General features: G+C 41.3%; 2 protein-coding genes across 4 annotated transcripts in view; both read left to right on the forward strand.

Moving 5' to 3' along the window:
• Positions 1-14,977, forward strand: part of CPSF3 (cleavage and polyadenylation specific factor 3) — a 35,752-nt gene extending 20,775 nt beyond the window's left edge. For all 3 annotated transcript variants that reach the window (XM_011365115.2, XM_011365114.2, XM_023533586.1), the window contains 8 exons: positions 563-715; positions 3,192-3,300; positions 4,497-4,595; positions 5,714-5,808; positions 7,317-7,404; positions 12,088-12,157; positions 13,019-13,115; positions 14,794-14,977. In XM_011365115.2, coding sequence (XP_011363417.1) covers positions 563-715; positions 3,192-3,300; positions 4,497-4,595; positions 5,714-5,808; positions 7,317-7,404; positions 12,088-12,157; positions 13,019-13,115; positions 14,794-14,895 — 813 coding nt within the window. In that variant the 3' untranslated portion in view covers positions 14,896-14,977. The remainder of the gene's footprint in view (positions 1-562; positions 716-3,191; positions 3,301-4,496; positions 4,596-5,713; positions 5,809-7,316; positions 7,405-12,087; positions 12,158-13,018; positions 13,116-14,793) is intronic.
• Positions 14,978-17,186: 2,209 nt separating this feature from the next.
• Positions 17,187-17,824, forward strand: part of IAH1 (isoamyl acetate hydrolyzing esterase 1 (putative)) — an 11,333-nt gene continuing 10,695 nt past the window's right edge. The window contains exon 1 of the mRNA XM_023533587.1: positions 17,187-17,707. Within this exon, the coding sequence (XP_023389355.1) occupies positions 17,202-17,707 (506 nt within the window). The 5' untranslated portion in view covers positions 17,187-17,201. The remainder of the gene's footprint in view (positions 17,708-17,824) is intronic.

Raw genomic sequence — 17,824 nt, forward strand, 5'->3', positions numbered from 1 at the left:
CGGCATGTGCCAGGCACTGTACTAGTGTTTTATATGTATCGGCTTGCTTACTCCTCACAACCAACAGCTGTTCTGTAGATGAGAGAAAAGATGTTAGGTAACTTGCGCAGAGTTACACAGCTAGTAAGTGGCAGCGCCAGGATTTGTGTTAAAGCACCAGGCCCCAGAGCCAGGGCTCTGCACCGCTAGGCCCAGATGCCTCTGCCTGCTAGCGATGCTGGACAGGTGTCTCTTAGCCCAGGCAGGAAAGTCACCTGGCCCAGTGCGCGCGTAGAAGCCTTGGAAGTCTGGCTTCCACAAAGTTGTGTGTCTTGTTAGTGGCAAAAACTGGAGTAGAATAGGAATTTCTTTACTCTCTCTTGAAATATTTCCACATAAGGATCTTTTAGAGCCAAACAGAATGAAAATGTCTATACAAGTATGACTGGAGGTCCTTTTAAGTAGGGATGTAATAACTTCAAGCGTATCGCCGTATGATATATTTAACTAATTCAGATAAGAGCCATTATTGATCTAAACTAAGGGTCTTTCCCTGTGCTCTTTTAAAATGTATTCTATGTAGATTTTAGTCCATGGAGAACAGAATGAAATGGCCAGATTGAAAGCAGCCCTGATTCGAGAATATGAAGATAATGATGAAGTTCACATAGAGGTTCACAATCCTCGGAATACAGAAGCAGTGACCTTGAACTTCAGAGGAGAAAAATTAGCCAAGGTAAAGGTTGTGGTTTCTAATCCTATTCATGTCTTTTCTTCAGAGAAATGTATACTTTTTAAGAAAGTCAATCATTTTTTTTTTATCACGTCAAGGTAATATGTTTAACGATGATTTCTTTCTACTCAGTGTAGTGTAAGAACTTTATTCTTATACTTTTCAGGCTTCTGATTCTACTAACTCAATTTTTCACATGGAAAATTTTCAAATAAATGATATCTTAATACAGTTGAATTTGATAGCTTCTTAATCCACATCCTCACTTTTTATTCTCATGTCTAAGGGTAAAGAAATGTCTTTACCTGTTTTACCTGATTTTTTACTGTATCCAGTACAGTATTCAGTCCACCTCCTATCATTCTCCCTCAGAATCTAAATAGGCCCACAGCTCTAAGCATATATGTCTGGGAATATGATGGAATTCATCAAAATTTGTCTTTTTGAAGATTAATCATTTTTGATGCTGAAATATAATATTTTCAGAATTTAAAAAAGAAGTAGTTGAGAAAAACCTTGCCTGGCATTTTAGAAAGATGCTGCAAGAAGCCTGCAGTTTTATCCTATTATCGAAAATCTTAAGATCCCACTAAGGGAAGCTCTGGAATGGTCAATGTGAGGTTTTAAGCATCAGGCACGTGTGAACGAGCAGCTTCACAGCAGTCTTCGTATGTAAAGAGCCGGCCAGAGGGAGCCGATTGCCGAATAGCCTTTCTTGCACTGAGTTTGAAGGGGCGGGAAATTTGCAAAAGTTAGGAAATGTGGCTTTTGTTGCCAAAGAAGAGCAGATGGCAGTATTTACTCCTGAGTCTTCCTGTTCACAGAGCTTTCCAGGGGCCAGTTTAATGGAACGGGCCTTCTACCTGTGGAGAAATACGTTTCTTTGGGAATCTAGAGCTGTATTTCCCAGACTCTGCTGGTCGCAGTGTGAGGAGAAGAAGAAGAGTTTTGCAGTGAGACAATTTAGGGGAAGCTTAGCCGAACAGAGTGAAGCTAAGTTGATAGCAGGACTTTCCAGAAATTTTCTTAGGCCGTTGCGCATTATAAATCCTCAAGAAATGTCGTGCGCAGCATTTAAAAAAATTTTTTTTGGCTGTGGAACTAAGAACATAATTTTAAGTATATGTCATCGTTATGTTTAACTTTGTATATACATAGAGACACCATTGTCTGCTCCCCACATAGTTTCATATTGGAGTGTTCTCTTTTTTTAACCATAATTTTGGTTATTTAAAATGATCTTTAGTTATTTTTTTCCCTCAAACACAATAACCTTACTTAGAGGAAAGTCAGATTCTTGGGGACCATCCTCAACCATGTAAAACAGAAACAAATGAGGTCAAGAAAATCAGATCCACGAAGAACTATCAAAAATCCATAATACTTTAGTTTCTAGAAATGTCAGGCCAACCAATTGTGCATATGTTAACCAGTCAGCTCATAGGAAACGAGCACACACGTGGACGAGGAGGGAGGCTGCCGCCAGCTGCAGAAGGCAAGTCAGAAGACTGACCACTCAGTCCCGCCCTCTGAGCGCCTTTATTCCCCAGGCAGACAAGTACTCCCACCGTGTCAGCACGTAGGACATCACTGTAGCCAAATCAGTGTCCTGGTAGCAAAGCCTTTTCCTTAAATCTCCATCATTGAAGGAGAAAATAACCCCAGGAAATCCGTTACAGTTATAAGAACAGACGTACTCACTGCCTGGCTGCCATTTTTCCTGACTTGATTAAAGATAAGCGAGTGTGAAATGCACTGTCTTTGAGGTCTTTGTCCTCTCTGAGTTCATTTATTTGTAGTTGAGAGAAGTTATATTTAAGAATGTTGGGTTTCATGTTTGTAAAGTTTTCATTTTTCTTAGGTTTGAACAGTCATTACTGTTTTAAAAAGCTGCCTCTCACTTGTGTGGGTTCTCCTTGCCTTTATCGACCTCTGTGTTCAGAGAGGCTGCTTTGGGTCTGGCGTGGACATGAGTCTAGCATGGACGCGAGTCTAGCGTGGACGCGAGTCTAGCGTGGACGCGAGTCTAGCGTGGACGCGAGTCTAGCGTGGACGCGAGTCTAGCGTGGACGCGCACCTGTGTGTAAGGGGCTCCCTCTGTGTACAAGGTCGAGGAGCAGGCTGAGGGAGCACGTGCATTTCTGGCCGGCGCTTGCTGTCCTTCCCACTGGAGCTGTCGAGAGCTTTCTGAAGCCCCAGCTTCTAGTAGGTTTACTTGCTTGCTGAACTGATTGGAACTGAATCAACATAAAGATTCTTGCCAGATCTGCCCTGCGACTCTTCCCTTTGGTCTCATAGCTTGTTATTGCCCGAGTCGTAGGGGTATGTGACATTTCCTGTGTTTCATGTTTAAATTCATGTGTCGTTTTCCTAGTTCGAATGTCTAACGGTCATCATTATGATTGAGTACCTGAATCAATTGGACTTTACAAGTTTCTATTGTCTTCAAGTTGTTTTGGGTTATTTTTTTTTTTAATAGGTCATGGGCTTTTTAGCAGACAAAAAACCAGAACAAGGCCAGCGGGTCTCAGGAATACTCGTTAAAAGAAACTTTAACTATCACATCCTTTCTCCTTGTGACCTCTCCAGTAAGTATATATACTATGAAATGTCATATATAATTTAATTTTAGCATTGGAAAAAAAATCTGTGAAAACTTCTCTTATCTACTGGCCACATTTTAAATAACAACCAAATAATAACATAGAAATACATGAAAACTAATCCACTTAGCTTTATGGTGGGGGAGGGGGCGAATCTTCCTTGAACTAGTGAAACATTTCAATTCTTTATGAAATAGCTTCTTCATTGGAGACGTAAATTTACCTCTAAGGCAGCTTATACTCCTGGTGACCCTTTATAAGCCTGTTTCCTACCTTTCACACGGAGTACTGTACTTTTATTCTCTGAAGTTAATGTTGGACTCCCCACCCAAGCACTTTGATTTTCATGACCTGTAGTTTCATGTCACTCGCTGGGCCTTTGTGTTCTGTGCCTGTGTAAATGCTAACCCCTCACTACTTTTGCGGTAAATATGGTATTATCTTCGAGTGAATAACTGCTCAATTTTACTTATGTAGCACTTTTATTTATTTATATCGATTTTATTTATATAGTAAATTCGAAGTGCTTAATGAAGGAATAAGAAATAGCAGCTGTGTGTAGGTATTCATCTGCAAGGTAGGCCATCAGGAACAAGAATATAACTTGTTCCTTTATTCAGCAGTTATTGAGTTCTTACTCTGTGCCAGGTCCTGTGCTAGGTGCTAAAAGACTAAAGATTTATTTAAAAACACAGAAACACAGCCCAAGCTCTGGAAAAGCTGTATTAATGAGAAAAGCATCCTTGTCAAGAGCTGATCACAGTACTGACCAGTGACACACAGAAGGGCATGATAAATATGTGAGGAGACAGGGGCCGAGAAGAGTAGGAAAAACTTTGCAAATCAGGCAGCACTTGTCGCATGTGGCAAAGGGTTGTTAGGAGTTGCCAAGCAGAAGAGTTGTGGGAGGACAGCTGGCTTACTGGCTTGGAGACGTTTGGGGACCTGGTGTGTTCAGGAGAGTGAGGGTGCTTCCTCATGGCCAGAGCATAAAGTTACTAGTGCACGGTAGATATGGGGGGCAGGGGTCAGTGTAGGATGGGCACAAATTAGGGAGCATGTTAGCTTGAAAACATATCCTCATTTACTTTACGTTTGCTTCTGTTTACTCCTGGTGTGTTTGCAGATTGTATTTTGTGGGATTGTTTCTTAAAGTGTATTTACTCTGGTTTCCTCTTCAGATTATACTGACTTGGCCATGAGCACTGTAAAACAAACCCAAGCCATTCCATATACAGGTCCTTTTAATTTGCTCTATTACCAGCTACAGAAATTGACAGGTGTGTATATATTTATTGAAATTCACTTAATTGCTTTCTGTTTTTGAGTAGAATAATTATATGTCTAAGAAAAAATATTTAATTTTGGTTAATCGTCTCAGAATTGCACAAATTTTCTTTTGTACTTCACTTGGTCGTGTTATCACATTTAGGTGAACATTTTGAAAATTTACACATCGATTTTTTAAAATCTCATTATGCCTTTTAAACTTGATCCACTTAAAATTCTAAAAATATCAGTAGTCTTTGCTCTTTGTATTTAAAATCTAATTTACCTACCGAGATTTTATCTGTTTCTTTGCTTTGTTCAGTGAAAACAATTTTTCTGGTCCTATTAGTGCCATTGGAAACAGCAGGATTTATGAGAGCGTGTGACGAGCCAAAGGCCAGGAAAAGAGTAAAACCTCCTGCTTTCGTATTAGACCATGCCGAGTTAGAGATTTCTATGCAGCAACACAGTGCAGGGCAGGGACTAAGGAAAGGTGTGGCCTCCCAAATAAGCAGGAGTACTTCAAGCTATGTTACACTTTCTGTTACTATGTTCATAAGTCAAAACAGACTACCATAAAACAAACCAGTGGAAAGAATATCTTTTTTTACCTCAGAACCTCATTAGAATTATAGGTCATAGCATAGGAAGTCAATAAAATGTCTGCATTAATCGTTAATTAGAAAGCACTAGGAAGACCAGGAAAGTCTCATCATCTTGGACAACAGAATTACCCTGTGGGATGAGTAAATCTTTGAAGACAGAGGTAGAAGTGACTGCTGGAAGTTGACCAGTCTCATGTCGAATGTTAAGATGCTGGTGACTAAATGTTATACAAACACGGATGTTCGACAGTCATCAAAGTTTGCTACGGATAAAATGTTTACTGTCTAAGGTCAATCCTGTCTAGTTATATGAATTTTTATAATGCATGTTGAAATCTTTCAGTTACTATAAGCAATTAATATAAAACTTAACTTAGCTATGTAAATCTGATTATATAAGTGAGTTATTAAATTTTTTTATTATATATTAGCTTTATTTCAGCTGTCCCTATAAACAAATGAATAATTTTGCCTCTGGAAGATTATCAGAAAATTATATACTTCTTATAATTTTTTTCTTTCAGGTGATGTAGAAGAATTAGAAATTCAAGAAAAACCTGCTTTGAAAGTGTTCAAAAATATTACTGTAATACAGGAACCAGGAATGGTGGTACTAGAAGTAAGATAAGATCATTTACCTAAACAAGGAGGGGAAAAAAGTTTTCAGAATTCACCTGTAATTGTAGAGAAAATTAGTTTCTTCCCATTCAGGAAAAAATTGTTGGAAAGTATTTGTGTGTATAGTTTTCTTTCCAAGATCAGCTTTAAATATAACATAGCTAGACATTTTATATGTAGAAATAATAACAAATGAAGACTTCATATTTAATATGTGTAATGAGTAGAGGTCTCAAATGAGTAAGTCTGAACTGATTTTGTGGTACCCCAGGGTGTCTTCAGTTATGTGAAAAGAAAGTTCTCAAAATAATAATCTCATTCTGTTACTTTAAAACTTGTCATACAGCAAAGAGAATGAAATTTTGCAGACTCAAATAAGCAACATTAATATGACCCAAATCCACAAAGGCAAGAAATTATTAATTTAGGTAAATATGGTTCCCACTATTAGAATTTTAAACTCCTGCTGGTAGAATTTGGCACCCAGACAGCAAATGAACTTGATGATTGATTTTTATAGGTTGGCATCTGTTAAGTTAAAAGAAGGATTTTCCAAAATAGACCCTGGAACTGAATGATCGAGGGCGGGGTCCACGTGTCCGTTTGTAAATTGTATGCAAATTTTCCAGCTATATGGCCAGGGGTTCTGTTTATACATACTATTTTTTAAAACAAAAAAGATCTTCCAGCTTGGGTCCCACTGCAGTTCTGTGATTGAAGTCTAGATTTGATTTATAAGGCCAAAAATAACCAAAGAAAGTGTCCAAAAGAACAGTTAGTTATCTGTAACATGACGTTACATACAATAATATCTAAAACATTAATATCCAAGAAAGGAGAAAGTTGTTAGAGACGTTACTTTGGCTCTTCTGCTAACTGCTGTTAAAGAACGTATGTTTGTTCCCTAGAGTTAACATGTCAGAGAAGATCCTAGGGGAAGTTTTTCAAGGGCCTCATATTGCTTGTAAAAGTACTGTTTGGAGAGAGAAAAGCAATAGGGAGGGCACTATTTCTGAAATACTGGTCTCACCCTAACTTGGCAAACATAGAAAACTTTCTAGGAGCACTGGGTACTGGAAGAGTGCCAGGGCTTCAAATGAGAAGCAAGAGGAAATGTGTAAAAATACTACCTTCTTACGATTCTGTCTGTGCTACCGAAACATAGTGATTGGGAAATAGTTTGAATCCCATTTCCAGCGATGACTACTTATGTTTTCTTACTCAAGTCACTTTTGAGTCCATCTTCTCCTTTATCAAATGAAGACGTTATAAGAATTGGATGAGATAATGCATATAAAACACTAGCCTCAAAGGAAGCTCACCACATTTTACTGTTATTAAAAGAAAGAAGTCCAGCATTGTTAATTTCAGCAAACAGTGAATCAGTTAACTTCAGTGAAAACACGAGACACTAGTCCCAGGTGCACAGTCCAGGGAAGGGTGGTGGTGGTCGCAACTTCTGTGCTTGGCCGTCGTTGACCCTCCCTCACTCTGCCTTTTGCTCTGCAGTGGTTGGCAAACCCTTCCAACGACATGTACGCAGATACCGTAACAACCGTGATACTAGAAGTCCAGTCAAACCCGAAAATAAGGAAAGGTACACAATGATTTCGTTTTTCATTTATTATACATGCATTTCATTTTATCATTGAATTCTTTCACTTCTCCCATGGTTCTGTAAACGAGAAAGCAGAAAGTAGAATCCTAAGGAACTTGAAATCTCCTGATTTTTTTTCATTCCTATGACCTTTAAGATGCAATATATGCATAACGATGCACATTACTAATATTTCACTATTTATCCTAGGTCTTTGTGCTATAAAAATCTGGTCACAATTAACACCAAGATAAAATCTCTTAGTGACAGTTCTTTTAAAGACATATCACTATCCTAAGCCAGCATGTCTAATAGGAAAATAGGCTGCTATATTCTTGTCTAATGAAACTTGTGGAATAAGTTGGACTCTCCCTATGGGGCAATTTTGCAATAACTTTGTTTTTTCTAAGTAGTAATTTTCAACCAAAGAAAACACCAGTGAGCATATTTTTGTTATTTCTTTACAGTTGGATTTTATTTTATACATAATTAGTATAATCCATGTCTTAAGGTGTGCGTTGTTGGCATATAAGGCAGCCCCATTTTGCTCCTAGGGGAAGAAGGCACCCATGACATATCCTGGGAGGCTTCTCAGCCTTCGCCTTTCATGTGGCATCCTAGGGGAAGTTCTATCAGATGTTGTTCTGATAGAATATTTCGCTTTTTTAAAATTAGATAAGTAGTTCTGTGATTTCAGGAGAAAAAAAGTTTAGCTGACTACTTCATAATCCATCTTCTTGTAACTGGCTGAATCTATACTATGAAATGAACAAATACCCGGAGAAGTCTAAATTACTCACTTGAGTTACCTGTAAGTGTTTGAATTTGTTTTGAGGAATAGTCGTAAAAATTATAATTTGGACACCATTTGATCACGTGTTTTAGCTGAGTTAACTAGTGGATAGGGACCCCCCCCACCCCCGCCCGTGTGCGTGTGACAGGAGATGGAGCTGTGCGTTTCTACAGGCCACGGAAGAACTTCCCAGCTACTGTCACGTGGTGTGCACTGTCACCGTCCTTGCCGTGGCACACAGGTCCATCCACGACGGAAGTTTTAAAGGCAGTTGTTAGTTGGCTCTTATTTCATTGCTTTGCATTTTCTGGTCTCAGGTGATAAAACCATAAGGGATAAAGCGCAGGGCGGCGCTGCGTGGGGAGGAGGCCTTTCACAAGGTCAGCAAGGTCAGACCCAGCGCAGGGGGCGAGGGACAAGGGGCAGGGGCAGGAAGGAAAGGACGAAACCCGGAGCTGTCAGTGGGCATGGCATGCCTTTTAGTACTGACGCCCAGTTTCCTGCGAGCACAGCTACTGCGTAGCTCAGGTTCGTTCCATTCAAATCAAACGCTCCTGAATCAAACTGTGTTCTATCCTCCAAGGCAACCCTTTTGTAAAATGAAGTCGGTTCTGTGATATTTTTGTCAGATATTTATAGACTGCTCTGAAAAATGAAATTTCTATGCAGAAAGATTTTCCTGGGCCAGTTCAGGTGTTGGTAGCCTTCAGCTCTGTCCGAGGTGCTCTAAGCCCATTTCCATGCTGCGTGGTGGAGGACGGTCACAGAGCATGAGACTGAACTAAGCTGTCAAGATGTCGTCTGCTGTTCTGATGCAGGCTCCACCTAACGATTACCCTGAAAAACACAAAAGATGCCGTGGTTTCACAGATAACCACCAAATATTTAATGTCTGCTGTTCATTAAATATTTAATGTGAACTGTCACCGATTGATTTGTCTTGATCTTCGGTATTGTTCTTATTTCTCTAGTTCAAAGTGGAAATGTACTTTATCTCTGATCTATGGTAGTTGAATTAAAAGCAACTATGACATTATTAGTGGCCCATCTTACAGTAATAATAACATAAGTGTTTCTTCAGATGATCGGCCTCTGGGCGTTTCAGCAGAAGTTTGTTGCAGACGAATGTCAATAGGCTCTTTCCACGAGTTCATCGCGTTAAACTGGCGGGCTGCCTTCTGTTCCCTAGTTCTCCCCCGCTTTGCGGTGTATCCAGAATGAGAATTTTTATTCTTCTGAAGCAGTGAGGTGCTTCGTATTTTTATTTAACATTCACTCGACAGCTATTTATTGAGCATCTGCTGTTGGCAGGGATTTTTCTAGGCGTTTACTGAACATCAGTGAACAAATCAAACAGATTGTTGCCCTCTGCGGGCCGGCACTCAGTGTGGGGCCAGATTGTGTCGGGCCTGCATGGCCATTTTAAGGACTTTGGACTTGTAGTCTGAGTGAAATGGGTTACACTGTAGGGTTTTCAAGGGGTTCCTCTTCTGCTTATTGAGAGCAGACTGTTAGCAGAGGTTCCAGCAAGGGGCCTGTGGTCACCCAAGCGGCAGACAGGCTCAGTGTTGGGTGGCGGTGGCGGAGGCAGCAGAGGTAGTTGTGTTCTGGAGGGATTCTGAAGGCAAAGCCGGCAGTATTTTCTGATGGATTCAGTACAGGGAGTGAGAGAAAGAAAACAGACAAGAAGAATTTTAAAAAGATGCACAGTGTGTTTGCGGTGTATTAGCATGGGAAGCCCCCCCTGGGGCTAAGCGATGGGCTTTAATAAGTAGAACTTGCTCCTTCAGAAGATGAAAAGTATTGCAGGGATGGGCACACCCTTCTGCTACACATGAGGAATTTGAGGACCTTCATGCTAGACATTTATTAGTTAACTGATTGGCTTTATCCTGTCCAAATTGGGTATTTTAACATTGGAGAACAGAGTCAGTGGCTGGGGCCCATGAGCCAAATCTAGCCCTCTACTTGTTTTTGTAAATAAAGTTTTATTGAAACATAGCCATGCCGTCCATTTGCATATTGCCAGAGGCTGCTCTCTGAGCTCCTACAGCGTGTGGAGTAGTTGTTGCAGAGACCGTCTGGTCCACAAAGCCTAAAACAAGATCTGGCCATTTATAGAACAAGTTTGCCAGCTCAGTTCTAGTGGCACCTGCTATGAAACAGACTGATTCTTTGATAGCATTTCGTTCCTTTTTTATTTCTTAGTCCGTTGACACTTCAGTCCAGATTCTGCAAACACTTGCATTTGTACCTGTGTGTGTGTATTTACCCCCAAGTTCAATTTCTATATCTCCCCACCCCCATTCTCACCAAGGACACATAGCAAAGCGTATACATTTTCAGAGTGTACTCTTTATGGTCTTCTATCCACTGTGTTTTTCCGTTTTACGCTGCATCTGTTTTTAGCATGTCTGCGTCCTGTTTTGACACAGACCTACAAAGGGCAGGTATATGTGTATAATTGTATGATTTCACATTTGGTATAATGTCATATCGGAGGAGTTTCTTTTAATATATAGTTTTATAGCTTAGATACTTATTTTTCAGTAATGTATTTTATGAGATTTTTTTACATATAAATTAAATGCTTATTTAATACTTAATAATAATGGAGTTAAAGATTATAATTAAGGTATAAAGGTTTTATTATATAGCTTTCTTGGCTGGCATCTGGTTAGTCGTATATTCAATTAAAACTCACGAGTTAAAAACAGAGTAACTATGATCTGAATTACAGAATAATTTAGGAGAAACGACAGTTTGGCTCTTTTCTACCACAGAGTAAGAACCACCACAGTCAACTTCAGAGCATTTATATCACTCCCAAAAGAAACGCCATACTCCTTCACTCACACACACACTCACTCTCTCTCTCTCTCTCCTCTCTCTCTCTCTCTCTCTCTCTCTCTCTCTCTCTCTCTCTCTCTCTCTCTCTCACCCAAGCCCAAGGCAACCATTGATCTACTTTCTGTCTGTAAATTTGTTTGTTCTGGACATTTTATATAAATGGAAGTATATAATATGTAGTCTTCGGGACTGACTGCTTTCACTCAGTATAATGTTTTCAAGGTTTATCCATGAATGAATTGTAGTATGAATCAAGACTTTATTCCTTTTTATGGATGAATAATTTTTTTATTGTATAGTTATACTACATTTTATTTATCCATTTATTAAGTGATGGACATCCAGGTTGTTTTCCATTCATTTATGAATAGTGCTGCTATAAGCGTTCAGGTACAGGTTTATGTGGATGTAGGTTTTCATCTCCCTGGGTCAGTACCCAGGAATAGAGTGACCGCGTCATATGTTCACTCTGTTTAACTTCTTGAGGAACTGCCAGACAGTTCATCCTGCATGGTTTTGCTGCTGGTGATGGGCTGGCAGGTGCTTAGTGATGTGTGGGGCAAACTTGCAACCCCAAGTCAAATGTGGCGTATCCTTCTGGACCGTCAATTACTTCAGGGGAAGCTAGGTAATCTGACGTCAAGTGATTTTAGATAGTTTGGTAAGAATTTTGGGTGCATTATACATAGTGGAATGTTAAATGTATGTAACATTTTAGACAAAAGACTTCAGAGATCTTTGGGCTTGGATGTGCCCCTAACATTCTTGGAGTTATAATTTCACTCACTTCTGCTCATAAATGAAATATGGGAAACATTGGAAATAAAATTTAAAATAATCTTAAGTGTCATTTTGTGGTTTTTTTAACAAGAATGTGAAACGAAATGATAAAAATATTAATTTGCCTCAGCAGGTACATGATATGTATGCATGTTTGCCTCTGGTAAATCACTCCATCAGTAACGATGTTCTGGTTATTGATTTGGAAATTATTCTAAATAGGAATTTGTAAACTGACCTCTGCTGCTTTTTTTTTCCAGGTGCCGTACAGAAGGTCTCTAAAAAATTAGAAATGCACGTTTATAGCAAGAGGTTAGAGATCATGCTGCAGTAAGTGTTGCCCCCGGTATCACTCAAGATGGTGGCGGGGGAGGGAGCTGGGTGGTTCTGTTGCCTGTGTTTCTGTCAGAAAAGCAGTTCGAACCTCTAGCTAAACACTCTAGCTAATTCTAAGTACCTGTGGCTGTGTAATACATTTTACTTAATTTAGAACCTCAGGCTTAGCTGCAGCCCAGAGTAATCTTAACAGCTCCATAGAAGGGGTGGTCCAGGTGATGCTTTTGGCTACTTTTGCCCATTCCAGCATGCAGATTGGGCTGCTGTTTGCAAATGCCTGTGTAACTTGTGACAGGGACGAATGTGGAAATGAACGACTTAACTGTAGCTTCTCTATGACGGGGATTGTCTTTATGACTTCCCTGTCCCCACCACCAGGCACAGCACCTGGCATGTAGGAGATGCTCAGTGAACACAGGGTTTAACTCCAAGGAGGTGTTTGGAGGTGATTAAAAGGAGCAGACAGCCAGGGGATGTGGGACCAGTTCAGCCCTGATGCGTGGACTGGAATCCCAGCTCTGCTGCTTACCAGCCCTGGGCTTTAGGCAGATCACTTTCCTATGTCTTGTTTTCCCACCTTACCGGAGTTATTACAGGTTAGAAGCAGGTATATAAAGTGCCTAGCACAAGGCCTCTTGAATAGAGCATTCTGAATAAATGATAGCCGTGTGTTCGATCTGCTTTATGAAATTAATAAAATATATGAAGGTAAACAAGTATAGCTCAAGTAAATATAAGTATAGATACTTCAAAACTAAGGCCTATTTTCAATATTATTTTTCCCCAAATATATAAAACTCTACTCCACATATTTGTAAATGCATTTTCCACTGATGTATCTTTGTTTATCTTAAGGGACATATTTGGAGAAGACTGTGTAAGTGTAAAAGATGATTCTAGTCTTAGTGTCACAGTGGATGGAAAAACCGCCAACATAAACTTGGAGACACGGGTATGTAGCTGCTCCACATTTCAATCCATTTAGAAGATAAAGTGAAGGCAAAAATAATCTGATGCCACAGCTAAGGCACTGTCTCTGCGCTTTGGCACTGCCTTTCGTTTTCCTCGGTGCTGGTGGTTTACGAGGGCGTTGTCGGTGCAGGTCGAGTGTCCCACTCTCGCTCTTCATTTCTCACCTGCCCGCCGTGTGTCGCCGTGTTGCTGCGCAGTGTGCATTCCCCGGGCGCGTGTTACCCCGTTGTTTTTCTTTTACGTAGTACGCCTCCATCCACCTGCGCATGCCTCTGTCTGGGCGTCCAGTCGATTCGGGGCTTTTCAGAGAGGCCGCTCTTCTGTTTGTACCAGCAAGATCCCAGCAGCTTTTACAGACAGTATTTGAGAGTATGGGGCCTACTGTGGTCTCACACCAGCAGATCTTGCGTAGTTATTTCACAAGAATGAACGAATAAGTATATTTCCTTGCAGGGTTGTTTTGAAGATGAGAACAGTTATGCTAAACAAGTAACATATGCTTTAAATTTCTTTTGTATGTTCTTTTACTATTTAGATGCTTTGAGAAAACAGATTTATTTTACCTCAATAGAAAAAAAAGCTAAGCACATAAACAAGTAATTCATTAGAGAAAAAAATATAGCCGATAATCATGTGAAACAAATGTTCAGTCCACTAATAATTAGTAGAAATACAGATGTAAAGTATGAAATAGCACTGTTTGCTTGTCATATTGGCACATACTGAAATTTTTAGAGTGCCATGACCCCTCGATAGTGAGAGAACCGGGAAGAGTTATCCTCAAGCGCCGTTTGGGGCTGGGGAGGAGGTTGTAAATTAGCTCTGACACCCTTTCTGCAAGGTAAAGTTTGGTGATAGACATCAGAAATCTTAAAAAAGTAAATACCTTTATTCTCAACTCTACTTACTGGATTTAAGCAAAGAAAATAATTAGGCAAGAGAGCAAAGATATATATTCATGGATGTCTATTTTAGCATTGATTACAACATGAATAGAAGTATATCCTCATACATAGAATACTATATATACAGCCACGTACATGGATGATGACGTAGATTATTAGTGTGCAAATTTGTCCACCGATATAGTTGAGTAGAAAAAAAGTAGTTACACAAAAGCAAGTATAATTATCCCATTTTTGTTTTAAATAAATATATATGTATAGCTAATGAGGTTAGAAGGTTATACACTGAAATGTTAATAGTTATCATTAGGTCATGGAATTAAGGATGCTTTTCTTTCCACAGTTTCTGTGTGAAGACTATTTATGGTATGATAAAAAAATATTTAAACAGCATAGAGTGTTTTGTAGTTGTGAAGTAATTAGAAGACTGTGAGTCTAAGTCAGACGTAATACCGAATGTCGGGAGACGAGTAGATGACCGGACACCGCTCACTGAGTGATCTGTGGTGCCCACACTGCATCCCTCAGCATCGTTTGCTGGCTCAGAGTGTGGGCTGTGACGTGAGTGTAGTCCCCTAGACTTTCCAGACTGATCTCTCGTCAGACTCAGCCTTGTGCGTCAGGAGTCACCCTGCAGTGCTGTGGTGACCTCCGCCCCTCTAGGAAATGATTGTCCTTGAAGAGTCTTAGTTTATCTTCCGCACAATAATTCTAGACTCGAGGTGAAAGGCTTGTTCGTGTTTCCATTTCCAGGCCGTCGAGTGTGAGGAAGGAAGCGAAGATGACGAATCTCTCCGGGAAATGGTGGAGCTGGCTGCACAGAGACTGTACGAGGCCCTCACGCCAGCCCGCTGAGGACCTTGCTTCTGTGCGCTGAAACTTTTATAATGCGTGACTTTACTTCTGTGACTTAAAATAAAATAATTAGTTTCTCCGGGGTAGCCTGTTTACTTGCGACAACAAATGGCCATTATTCGAACAGCTTGAATACTGCTAAATTACCAACTAATTTGTCCATTACTTTAGAACTGCTAAAGACACTTTTACTTTAGAATTTATTGATTCCACATGCAGCATGTATGCAGCTCCCACTGAAACCTTAAGTCTGCTCATAGCCAACTGAATCAATGTCTTCTTGTACTTTTTAAGAAAATATTATTTGTATTTTTATATCCATATTCTGAATTTGAATACGAGATTCTCACTTAAAACTTTTAAGCCCTTTTTCTATTTCTTCCCTCCTGATACTCCTGCCAAGTTCCTTAATTTATGCATTTGTAAAATTAGGACTTTTGAGATTCGATAATATATTCTTTGTTTAATAGCTACCTATTCAGTTCAGAGATATTCAGAATACAATTTATGACTTAAGCTCAAGGGTATTCAGGTATCGGTTGTTGAATTATTTCATGTGTAAATCATTAGTCCAGTTTTCTGAAGTACGTGTAATTCAGACTTGCAAATAACAACACAGACAAGAGTATCTGCAGTGTCTGGCGCTGTTGCTGAGGGAGCAGGCTGCTCAAGGCTGACGTGGCATCCGCATGGATGAAAAGGTCTGACTGTTACCTCCGCAGAGGGAACAAGCATGTGCCTCAACTAGCTCCCTCCCGACACACACACACACACAAACACACACAGCTTAACTGAAGCATTGCTTACACTCACTGTCAAGCTAAAGGCATCTGTTTTCCAGCCATTAAATTCCATCAGTACTGTTCAGGCCTCACCTTGCCTCACCTCTCGGTGACTTATAACTGTTGACTTCTCCTCCCCAAAGCTTTGATGACAAACTTCAGTGCATGAATCTGACTTTTTACATGAAATGAAATACATTTATTTCTGTAACGTAGCCTACTTTGTCTTTGGCCCAAACCGAAGGTCTAAATGTCATAAGATTTTTAAAATTTATTATGATAGCTTTTAAAACATTTTTAACTTACAAAAAATACACTTGTAATATCTTAACAATGCAGAATATTTACAGCAAAAAACAAACATGTCCTTTCCCCTAGTCTCTCCCTGAGGTGACCAATTTGAGCTAAGGAGTCTCAGTTGCTCTTGAATCTGCCCCTGTCATATCTCCACGGGGGCTCTTTGCATCCAAGTCATCCTCTTGCCTCTGGCACCTGCCATAACCTGTCTCCTCTCTGTACACAGGCAGACCTGGCAGATCCGGCAGGTTCGGTTCCAGACCACTGCATTAAAGTGAGTATCGTAATCCTTTTTTGCTGGTGGAGGGTTTAAAAAAAAAAATTGGAGTGCAATAAAGTGAAATGCAGTAAAACAAGGTATGCCTGTAGTTGATTTCTAAATCATACAGATCAGCCCTCAAGCCTCCCCTGCTAAAAACCTTTCTGGGTTGCTTCGTTGTAATTAGGATGAAGTCTAAACACCTGGACTTGGCCTAAAGGGTTCTCAGCCTTAGCTGCACAATGGAATCACCTGGGGACAGAAAAAATACCCTGATGCCCACGTGTTACCATCAGAAGTTAAGCTGGTTGGCCTGGAGTGAGGCTCCTTAACCAGCACGTTTTAAAGCTCCCCACGGGATTTTGGTTGAAGCCCAAGAACCACTGGCCTAAAGATTTGGTTCCCCGCTGCATCACGCTGCCTGCCTCTCCAGCTCCAGCCTGTTTCCCAGCAGATACCTCACTTCCAGGCCACAGAAAAGGTATATCAGCTTTTCTGTTACACACTGCTCTCCTGGCCCTTGTGTTTTTCACCTAAAACTGTTGTTTCAAGACACACTTTCTAGCTGGTATTCATCGCAGCCGTCACACGTCATTGCATGGTTGAGGTGAGAAGGACTCCCAGCAAACTTGAGTCGGGCTCCTCAGCCTTCTCTGATGAGGCGCCACCTTCAGCTCTGTCCTTGGCCGCCTTAGTCTGGTTTCAGCAAGAACCACGTTGGGTCAGTTTCGCAAAGGATTCTCCTACCGCAGTAATTTCACACCGCCTGCGCTCTCCTGCTCCTTGACTGTGAATCCCCTTATTTGTTGTATTGAGAGCTGCACCGCATCTGTCTCCCCTACCCAAACTCCTGCACGACAGCCCTTGAATAGTCTGCCCCAGCGTCTAGCAAGTGTCATGAATAAGTTGTTCTTAAAAGAGATCACAACCTTCGACAAATGGTTTTTTTAACAAGAGATGGTCATGTGATGAATGAATTCCTTGTAAGTACTTCCTTCCGTTGTTCTATTGCCATTTGCTGGAAATCTGAACCCGCCTGCAGGCGGTGGGGTGATGCTGCATCTGGTGGCAGCACCAAACCTCTCCTTTACGGGGTGGTTTCCACCTGGGAGACCGACTGGCGACAATGGCCAGAGAGCGGCTCCCCGGAAGCGAATGAATGCAGGACGCGAGCTGTTGTGAACGGGCAAAAACGAGCATTCCAAGACGCAACAGGTCTTGTACATCTTAAAAACGGCCGGGCGGCCATCGAAGGAGCCGTGCTCAAGGAGCACCGGAAGGCAGGGGGCCGCGAACGCGCGACAAGGGGAAATCAAACTGCGCAGGTGCCGCGCCCCCCGCCGCGCGCCCCGCCGGGATATCCGGGCCGCTCCGCCCCTCGGACGCCGGGCCCATGGCGCTGTGCGAGGCTGGGGGCGTCGCTGGCTTCCTCGTCTGGCCTCGGGTGCTGCTCTTCGGCGACTCCATCACCCAGGTACCGCCGCTCGGCCCGTCCGGCGCGCAGACCCAGCTCGGCCCTCACGGGCCCCGGCCTCTCGGGCGTCCGTGGCGACGCCCCTGCTGAGGGCCCGGGGACCTGGCCGCCTCACCG

Source organism: Pteropus vampyrus, unplaced genomic scaffold, assembly GCF_000151845.1.
Source record: "Pteropus vampyrus isolate Shadow unplaced genomic scaffold, Pvam_2.0 Scaffold105, whole genome shotgun sequence".
Taxonomy (NCBI): Eukaryota; Metazoa; Chordata; class Mammalia; order Chiroptera; family Pteropodidae; genus Pteropus; species Pteropus vampyrus.